This window comes from Diachasma alloeum, unplaced genomic scaffold, assembly GCF_001412515.2.
Source record: "Diachasma alloeum isolate Michigan unplaced genomic scaffold, Dall2.0 Dall_scaffold_00183, whole genome shotgun sequence".
NCBI classification, from domain to species: Eukaryota; Metazoa; Arthropoda; class Insecta; order Hymenoptera; family Braconidae; genus Diachasma; species Diachasma alloeum.
In genome coordinates, this window is record NW_021680349.1 from 2,403,150 (window position 1) to 2,413,436 (window position 10,287).

Below are 10,287 nucleotides of genomic sequence, written 5' to 3' on the forward strand. Positions count from 1 at the left end.
CTCCATTTTTCTTCGGCTCGTTCTTGTATTCCAGACGTGTATTCTCCTCATTGTTTTTCCATCTTCTCACTATGTTTTTTAAATCGAATGGTGGGTAAAAATAAAGTCAGAATAAGGAAGAGATTCTTTTAGCATCTCTTTTTTATACCTTTTTACTACATTTTTTCTGCTTTCAACGTCAAAATACACTAAGAGACAAAAAAGCTCTGCCGAAAAACGATATATGTGGACGTCCCCATGAAAAGGGACCACTTTGGCATTATTGGAGTTATGTATATTCCCATAATTTTGATCTGATTCTGAACATTTAGAGCCCAGAATGAACTTGATAGCGTAAAGAGTGACGACGCTAAAGAAGATCGAAAAAATAATTTAATATGGGTTTAAATGGGAGTTGGCAAGAGAAAAACGTGAATATCTCGGAAACTAGAATCGACAAAGTAGTCCCTTTTCATGTGGACGTCCAGATATATAGTTCAGCTGTTGGCAGAAAAAATATAATGCATTCTACGATAGTCATTTGATCTAATGTTTTCTCTCAGACAACAAAAAAGATTTTAAACAAAACACACAAAATCGTTACATTTCCGATCTTGCGGAAAGAACACGAAAGCGGTGCGATTTCTTGCCATGAAGGTTACATAAATTCCAAATCAATGAATAAGATTCCTCAACCTCTTTCCTCTCGGGTTTTTGAGAGTGAAAAGATTTTTTGTCGAACCAAAGAATGACGCAAAAGAGCACTGAGTGACTTTTAAATCCAGACACCTACGCATCCACAGGAAGATCACGCTCCGAGGACTCAATGTATCCCCCCGCCTCGGAAGACGGTGGTTTCCGATCCGAGGGGTCCTCTGATTCGAAATCCTCCTTGGATGTACCAACAGCTGGGGGCTCTCAGGAAAATCCCCCGAATCCCCAGCAGTGTGAGCGACCGAATAACGTGTTCACGCACAATCAAGTTTTCTCGTCGGCTCTAGCTGCACTGAGAATGAAGAGAAAAAAATTCTCGGGGTCTAGGGCGTCCACACCAGTGATGACTAGTGGAAATACGTCGGCTGTTGAGAGTATCTCGGCAATGCCAACTGCAAGCTCAGTGAGCTCGGTAAATCAATCTACCAACAAGAGCCAGTTGCAGAGGGCGAGCAGTGTTCCAGCGAGGAAGATGGATTTAATTTCAAATCAAATTATCTCGGTTAGGTGTCATGATGTCACTCAGAGTCAACAGCCGAGCCTGGATACCATGGAGATTACGAGTGTTAGTGAAAGACTTGGTGAGTGTTGATGAAAAATTAAATGATGAGTGACTTTGGAGGGAACTTCACGCTTTCAGCCCTTGAAAATTCTGTTTGTTGATGGAGGAATCGTCCCTTTTCTCACGTCTGAGAATGTCGAAGCGCTGTTGACCGCTTCTTCTTTTCGAGAAAGCTGCTCACGTCCACAGGGCTTACGTGCACATATTCAATAAAAATTACGCATTTTTTCCGCGATTTCGGAGTGAAATGTGGTTGTAGGAAATTTTACGGAACTGTCACGGATTTTTTCCAGATCGTTCCGTCATTTTTATCTGAATCTCATGTGAAAAATTACGATACCGTCACTTAAATTTTCTGAGTCGATTCCGTAATCGGTGAACGAATTGTGATTTCCGTAATTTTTAATTGAAGATTTCTTTCCGTGAGTCAAATGTGTTTACGGTGTCACTACACTAAAAATGAGAAAAAAAGTCTATATAAATTCATTTTGGGTCATACTTGTGCAGCGATATCGTGTTTGCATTTCGATCACTGTGAAAAAAGAGAATGTTAAATTTCAATGAAAATTCAATCGAGAATTCCCCAACTTGAATTTTCAACGGAAACGTGAATACTCGGTACCAAATTACGCGGAATATTCAATTAATACAAAATTCAATAATATATTTACCTGAATTTTCCTGATGTCTGTTAATTTTCGCAGAACAATTGAATTGAAGTTTACAGTTTCCATTGATTTTTGTGTAGCGAAATGGTAAAACGGTTTATGTCAATCTAAGGAAGATAACGAGATTTTCGTAACAACCTTTTCAAACCGAATTAAGGGCTTTAAGAAGGTAATCACCAAATTTCGCGATCTCCCGTAAATTCTAAGATATTCATTGAAAACTGGCCAATAGTCAAAATCTACTTGACCCATTTCACCCCTTCGCTACTGACTTCCGGAATTCCCCCAAATCTCAGTGGATCTATAATTCGATAAACATGTCCCAGAACTCTACCCGAAACTTCCGCCAAAAGCATTCAACACTGCAATTGCCGATGCAGGACTCAAAATTAGATTTTACCTAATTCAATAAATTCTCCTTCCATATTCCAAAGAGGCTGATGACATAAGGGTCGACGTGGAAGCCCTGAGTCCTTCCACAACCGACGAGAGCTTCCCAAGCCAGCCGACCACCTCGGGTGATACACTCCACACGCAGAGTCTCACAACGAGCATCAAGAGAAATGGCTCAGCAACACAATTGCAGAGACTCGCTGGTATCGATTCAATTCGCGATGTCACCTCCGGCTGGCTCTGAGGCCATAATCCGACATTTCAATTGACTCGTTGCTCGTTCTATCTCATTTTGATTGGCAACAGGGGATGAAAAATACTCCGAGGAAACTAGAAGCGCGCTGGCGCATTTCCACTGTTTCTCCGAGGCAATGAGGGGTTCATACCAATAATTTTTCTCTCGTTTTACAATGGCCATAAAAATACTGTCGTTTTCCTTCGACATATTGTATTTCCTCACATGCACAAAAACTCGTGGCCAATCGTCGAAATAAATCGAATGGGGGGCGGGGGGATTACGAGAGAAGGGGGACATTGGTGCCACTTGTATATGCGTTGACAACTGCCAGTTAATTCGAACTGTGTGACGCAGTCATTACCGTGGTTTTTAGAGGGCTATTGCCCTCTTCATGTCACTCCCACTCTGCGTTTTTCTATTCAAATCAAAGAATAAATTATTGAGGATTAACGCAGAATTCGAGTGGCTTGAGACTATTTTAATTGGAAATTATCACTATCGAATTTTATCGTAACGTTAATCAAACATTTCTTTAGTGAGTTTTACATAGAGGAAATAATGATTGATCAAAGACGTGGTGAGAAATTATTAACGAATGTTGGACAGGATTATAAATATAGCTGGTGGATGACCCGTTGTCGTCACGACCAAGTAGCACCAGCTGAATGCATTATTAATCTATCGTATTACCAATGAAAAAAAAAACTAGAATTAAAAAACGACATAGTAATTTTAATTCAGATGCGAACGCACAATGTGGAACAACATGAATTTGGCGCGTATATTTATCAGAGGGAAGAATGGAAGGAGTGGGAATTATAAGGATACCAAAGAATGGAATACCATCAGCCTTTTTATTGCATACTCAACCAAATAAAAAAATTAATGATTAAGGAGAGTAAGTATGTCGTGGCTCAAGTGTATTCATCACCTTGATTAATTAAGTAATTGGTTCGTAAGTTTTTTTTTTCTTTTTTCTTCGTAGAATTAAGTTGGTTTAATCACAGGGAGCTAATTGACATCTGGCACGTCTGGTGAGCTTTCTCGGACAGGGTTTGCCTCCATTTTCAGATTCCCTCTGCAAAAAAAAATTAACGAAATTAAGTTGACCCAAATATTTTTAGTGCTGATTGATGAAGGCAATGTTTCATCCTCGTGACCCTTGTTTTTAAACTTTTGTTGCTGAGAAATTTTCGAAAGGGAAAAGTTGTGAATATTTTTTATGGTACTGGGCGCTTCACTCGTCTACAGCGCGGTTTTTGGAATCGTAACCGCAAAACGTAAAATAGTTATCATCTATTGGGCGTGACGCGGAATTTTGCGAGCGCCAAACACTTTTCGTGGCTCAAGAAACACTTTTACGCACTTGTATCGAAATCCTATCGTAAAGAAGAGAAAGGAAATCGACCTCGATATATCTCGAAAATCTCGAATAAGTGTAAATGTAAGACTGAAATCGCAGCGCCACCATGTGAGGAGATAAGAAGACGGAAGATCTCGTATAGGGGAGCATGGGGCAAAATGAAACACGGGGCAAAATGAAACAGTGGGAAAATCTCGTCATCTAAAGGAGATAGGACATTTTTGAAAAGGACCTTTGTAGCCTTTTGTAGCTTGTAAAATTCTCTACAAAAAAGGTTTTCATGAAAATCGTCCTATCTCCCTTAGATCACAAGATTTTCTTGCTGTTTCATTTTGCCCCGTGTTTCATTTTGCCCCACCGTCCCCTACTTTTACATCATATGGTCCACAAAGTATTTCCTGACGAATGTGCGTTTATATCATTATAGTCACGTTATTTTCTGATGCATGTGATTATAATGATTATTATCATTATTTTCTGACGAATATGATTATAATTATATGAACTGACATTCGTCAGAAAATAATTTGTGGACTAATGATGAATTCTATCATTTTGTGGCCTAGGAGATTCACTACAGAAAAAGCTTCTGATATTTTCCTCTAAATCACGCGTTTAGCCCTTGAAAATTTGGCTTATTGTCCCAAATTTTTGAGCAGCTGAAAACGAGAATTTCCCGACTTACTTGAATTTGAATCAAAACATAACTATTCAGTACCAAATTAAAATTCAAGAATACATTTCGCAAAATCTTCTTGATATCTATTACCCTTCATAGAATAATTGAATTGGAATTGACAGTTTCCACTGATTTCTCCATAAAACTGTAAATTCGCAATTACGAAACTCCTCCGAATTTCCGCGGAATCATAATGTGATGAACATTTTCAGCGAAAAATTGTTCATGGTGTGCAATTGCGGGTAAGAATGACTCTCCCATCCTTCAGGAACTTATGAGTCGAATGAGTGTAAAATAATGAAATCGAGAAGATAACGACTGTTGAAATGCCTCACCTTAATCATCCTGAAGCTAGTGACCCGACCACTGCCACAACTAACAGAGCAGGGAGTCCAGGGTGACCATTCGGAAACCATACAATCCACAGAAGGAAGAGCTGGTTGACCGACTGGACCCTCCAGCCCGGAGGGTTGTTGCCCCGTCAACGCAGCCTTAACTACGCCACAAGTATTGCTGCACTCCTCGAAGGTCAGGAAGTTGTTTCTATTTCCCCTGCATCCTCCGTATCCGAAGGATATGCAGTCGAGTCGTTTTGGGTCGAAAGCCCATCGTTGGAAGTACCCCCTGCATGGCCCCACATCCGCCTCCTCCATGCAGACGACCTTCGCAGTCGCCATGTCGAAGGTGCAGTCTGCTTGGACGAGGCAGGTGCGTTGCTGGAGGAGCTCCACACGAGAGGAGCACTCTTCTTGTCTCGATGGCTCAACCATTAGGAGACGAGTTCGTATTTTCACTCCTTTTCCGCAGCTTGCGCTGCAGGGAGACCAATCAGACCAATCTGTGACCTAAAACATATTCATTATTGCTCAGAAAGAAAAACGACGCAAACTTCATTTCAATTTAGAATCTATGGATTGATCAATGGGAATCGGTTTTTGTTGTTGAAATTTTTGGGAAACTAATTCATAAAACGTCTCTTGCATCTCTGAAAGTGGGGGAAAATGAACACTTTGATTTTTTTCGAAATGTCAATGACTTGTTGAATTTTTACGACAATGGGCTATTTTTTATTTCAGGGAAAGTACAATTTCCCTTTGTCATGAGTCCAGACTGAAAGAAGTCAATTTTGCCCCACATTACCGAGACAATTCACCATTTAATAGGTTTACATGAAGTTCAGTGTTCCCTAATTTCCTATTGTTTATAATCATTCTCATTGCAAAAAGCAATACGACCGACGAGAATTTCCTTCAAATTATCAGTTGCTAAATTTTTATATTACAATAATATTGCTTGTTCAAAGTGAAAAAATCTATCATCATTTTCACTACATGACATTCAAATTCTCCTGTCTTTAACGTAAAAATTGTGAGATAATCTCATAATTCTAGCTACTAATTCTAATCAACTTCGTTCCACCTGTTGATTAGAATTGTTGTTGTTTGTTCCACCAACAACAACAGTCGTTGTGACGTCATTAGCGATTTCGAAGCGATTGAAATAACGAACTAACAATATTTCTAATGTTTATAAATGAAAACTTAATCATTTAAGACCGATTGGAAAATTCCTGATTCTTGAAAATCATGACATGAGTCGTTCTGTGATTGGTCCAGCATTCAAGCGCCCTTATGACGTCATTGGCGATTTCCAAGCGCTTGAAATCTTCAACTTCCCTCCGGGAAAAAAGTATATATGCGTACACTTATTTATGGGATATATGTTCTATACGTCACATATTTTTTTTAGCAAAAAATGCTGTATATAAAATACATGTTGAATATATACGTGCACATATATGTTCATGTAATTGATATATGTCTCATATATTTGTTTTGCGTGCGGGGTTCGACAATCAATTATTAATTAACGAGCAATATTTCTAACGTGTATAAATGAAAAATAGATCATTTAAGCTGATACTTGAGCTTTAAAAATTGAAAAGAAATTCATGCAAGCTCCGATTGAAGTACCTTGCACGATGGATCAATAACTTCTTCAGTTCCCGCCGCACAAGGTGGTCCCGTGCACTCGATTTTCTCCACTAAACTGACATGAGGACACTTCTTCCTCCCCATTTTATTATTGAATCTCCTGGTCCTCATCTTAATCCCACCTCCGCACGTCGACGAACACTCCGACCACTCGGTCCATCCACTGACCTCGCAAATCGCTGGATCCTGAAGTGCAACAGTCAGGTTGTCGTCGTCAACGTCCCCCTCGGCCCCTCTTCAATTACACAAAATTTAATAAGCTGAAAATGCTTCTTATTGAGTAATTGTTCGAAGACGCTTAGTTTGATTCACTCACGGGCACTCCGGTGCGCTAGCGACGCACATTTCCTTGGAGACCAGTTGTCTGTTGCATTGCAGCATTGACGCCTTCTCGGGCATTAAGTACGCGCGTGTTCTCATTCGTAGTCCCTTCCCACATGTGACTGAACAGGGTGACCAGGCAGTATAATCCGTCGTAGCACATTCAGCTGAATTTATTTAATGATACAATTACAATTCTGGGTAATCTGAACGGATCATTCGTCCCGTTTGCAAAGCTTATTAACAAGTCATCAAGGTATCATGTATTTAAAGGTATCCGCAATGATTGATGAATTAGTGAACAAGTGTGGTATAAATATATCTGAAATTGCTTTAGGACAACATGAAAAAGAAAGATTTCAATCTCACTGAGGACGAAAAACAAGAAATTAAAAATATCATGAAGTTCCCTGACATTTTCTTCCATAAAACCAATTTTAAAAAATTATGAAATCATCAATTATTATTTAACTTATGAAAAAATTCGATAGGGAAGCCTAGAGAAATCGCTGGAAAATTCTATAGGATTTCTATCGAACTTTCTATAATTTTTTGGCATTCTATCGAAAAATTTCGTAGATCATCTGCACATTTCTTTCAACAGGAACATTCAATGGAATTCTATATAAAATATCAATAGAATTCGACTTTTGTATACAACTTATTCTACTGAAATGTTCTTTTAATATAAATTCGTCGTTTCAGATTTTCTAAATTGGAAAATTCACGTCGAGGAATTCGTACAAAAAATGTCTGAATATAAACAATTTTATATAAAACTAAAATTCGTCAAACTTTCTATAAAAAAAGCGTGCTAAAACAGCGGAATTCTTCATTAGAATGGCCCAAATACTGACAGAATTGTGAATCTAAATTCATTGAATTATCTTCAGAATTCATTAGATATTTCTACCCAATTTTTTGCGCGTGATTTCACTTCTTACGTCGACTAGTGTCTTCCGTATTCTCCGCGACCTCAAATTGCGAGACTTGTTCCTGAAGTGTGGCCTCATCGCACCCCCTCTCGATGACCTTCTCCCTCGTGAGATAGAGCCTAGCCAGCGGAAGCATGGGTTTGCCGCTAGGATCATAGAAAGGTGACCGCGGATCCTCCGGATATAAAGTAGTGATGGGTTTCATTTTTTCCCTGGGTTTGGTCTCCGAATTGGGTGACATGTAGGTGATGCCATTGTCGGTCCCCGCATCCCAAGGATACAGGTCAATATTCATCCTCGATACCCAAGAGCAATCCTTCTGGCAAAGGTTCAGTTTACTGACCCCAACTACCCAATCAGGCGATGGTCCCAGCATCGAGGCAACCGACAGCAGTGGATGCTTACGATCCACCCTGTTAACACAAACGATCCCGTAAACTAAACGTTTGGCTTTGGTAATGAGTTTTGGTAACTACCTGAAACTAGTTGTGGTGTTAGTGTTGACATTGGGATACCAGAGCCCAGCGGCCTTGACCAGTGTTCTCAAGTGTTGTGATTTGGCGCGAAGTTCCGCCTCTAATCCCGACGCTGAGCCCCACTCGGCCAATTGTCTGAAGCCATCCGTGGAGATGTGATCCTTGCCCCAGAAGGAGAAACTGGGCTCGTGGGATGCACCGATTACGTCGCTAAAGTGCGTTAGCCAAGCGGAGAAGGGGAAATCCCGGGGATGTGTCGTATTTGACCAGATGCCCTCCATTATCAACTAGAGGGAATCATGAATTGAGGACAAGTGTGGGGGGATTTGATAAGGCTCGGCATGGGGACAATTGGCGTACGTGAATTTTCAACTGGGTATGACGACTTTCAGTGCTTTTTCACCCTGTCGGGGAAAAAGTCCCTGGCGAATAGTCAATTTTTCTCCGTTCGCTCGGGAAAATTTACTAAACGTGAGGGTAGTTTTTGTGGAACTGTAAAATTTGCACCGCATCCCGTCAAAAATTTTCCCAGTGAACGTAAATAAGTGAATGAATTGGAAGAATGATTTTTCATCACTTGTGCGTAAAGGGAAATTTTAGAATTCACTGAGAATTCAGTAGCAAATAAAACGGAATTGTTTATTAAAACGAAAATTGAATTCTTGGAAATTCAAGAATATCTCTACACTGTTAAAAATTTTCCACTGAAACTTTCGGTAAGAGTCTGGAAAATTTCTAACAAGTAACATTTCCACTGAAATTTCAAGGAATTTTGTTATTGAAAATTCATAATTCCATGGAAAAGTCAGTGGAAACTGTAAATTTCAGCTTAATTATTTCGGGAAAATGCAGTGAATGTTCATTTTCACTTGAAAATCCACGTAAATTTTGAAATCCTCTTCCATTTTCAGCAAAATTTGAAATTCCATTGACCTCTCCTCAAATCGAATTCAACTTCTCTTTCCCTAAAATCCAGCCAATTTCTTACCAAAGTACACGAATTTCCCTGATATCTATTAATCTCCTGGAACAAGTAAACTATAATTCACACTTTCCAAATCCCTGAGAATCAGCGACATATCCTGAAAATCACAACTTTCTTTTCCGTCAATTGTTCCACTTTCAAAAGAATATTTTGACCCTGAACCCCTCCATTCCCCTCAGTTTCCATTCGTTTCCCCAGAAACCAGTTTCACCGTGAAGTCTTCCCCGTAGAATTACCACCCTGACACGTCGACTCACCGAATATTTAGCCTCATCACAAGCGCAGCAAGCGTCCCGATCGTCCGAAGTCTCCGAAGTCGCCTCGCAGAAGGTCTTCACCAGGTTCCCATCCTCCGCATACCACGTCGACAGTGACTCCATGACCATAGCCGTGAACATAACACACCCGGACCCAGCGGCTGGAGCCCTCCACATAACTTGAACCTCCGCCTTCCCATTATCGCTTATTTCGGAAACCGTGTTGACGCAATCCTCATCAAATGTTGTTAAGCCGTTCGGGTAAAGTTGAAAGGAGCCCACTTTAGCCACTTGACTATTTGGCGAGTGCTGAGAGTCAACAGACAGTCGGAACCTCGTGAACTCCTGGTGTCGCTCGTGTGTCTGGTACCCTACACAGTTTCCCTTGAGTCTACCCCGTTTATTTCAGCTGAAGTACCTCAGATACTCACCTCTGAGACTAATTGCGTAGATCGTGTTGGGAATGTACTTCGTGTCCCTTCCACTCGTGAGGATTCTGTACCCGCCATCTCCGGGGGTTCTTCGGGCTGTCGTCAGCGCTGGGGTGGGCTGAAGAGGACAGATTCCCCTTGTTGAAGGAATTACAACGGCCGCGAGGACCAGCAACATCCACGCCGGCGACATCGCTGAGAACTGGCTTCAGACTGACTTTGAACTCACTGAGGCCTGGGCCGTTGCTCATTACAATCGCTTAATCAGGCGCATTCAGATGATAATGAGACC

The 10,287-nt window shown here is 40.6% G+C and overlaps 2 protein-coding genes across 4 annotated transcripts in view; one reads left to right on the forward strand and one right to left on the reverse strand.

The window, feature by feature from the left end:
- The window catches only part of LOC107047366 (transient receptor potential-gamma protein), a 39,685-nt gene extending 36,243 nt beyond the window's left edge, over positions 1–3,442 (forward strand). For all 3 annotated transcript variants that reach the window (XM_015270133.2, XM_015270137.2, XM_015270142.2), the window contains exons 17-18: positions 765–1,274; positions 2,358–3,442. In XM_015270133.2, coding sequence (XP_015125619.1) covers positions 765–1,274; positions 2,358–2,560 — 713 coding nt within the window. In that variant the 3' untranslated portion in view covers positions 2,561–3,442. The remainder of the gene's footprint in view (positions 1–764; positions 1,275–2,357) is intronic.
- LOC107047383 (spondin-1) lies at positions 3,266–10,214 on the reverse strand. Its single transcript, XM_015270152.2, has 8 exons — positions 9,996–10,214; positions 9,565–9,935; positions 8,323–8,609; positions 7,856–8,259; positions 6,907–7,078; positions 6,570–6,825; positions 4,932–5,441; positions 3,266–3,632 (listed from the first exon to the last, which is right to left on the reverse strand). Exons 1-8 carry the CDS (start codon positions 10,186–10,188, stop codon positions 3,552–3,554), a joined length of 2,274 nt encoding a protein of 757 aa, XP_015125638.1. The 5' UTR covers positions 10,189–10,214; the 3' UTR covers positions 3,266–3,551.
- Positions 10,215–10,287: the final 73 nt, after the last annotated feature.

What these genes read in the sequence shown, in the direction of transcription:
- LOC107047383 (XM_015270152.2), bottom strand. Translation starts at nt 10,188, where the DNA reads ATGTCGCCGGCGTGGATGTTGCTGGTCCTCGCGGCCGTTGTAATTCCT. An exon ending in GTGATGAGGCTAAATATTCG is followed by an intron (nt 8,610 to 9,564) that starts GTGAGTCGACGT and finishes GATTCCCTCTAG; the next exon opens with TTGATAATGGAGGGCATCTG. An exon ending in AACACCACAACTAGTTTCAG is followed by an intron (nt 8,260 to 8,322) that starts GTAGTTACCAAA and finishes TTGTGTTAACAG; the next exon opens with GGTGGATCGTAAGCATCCAC.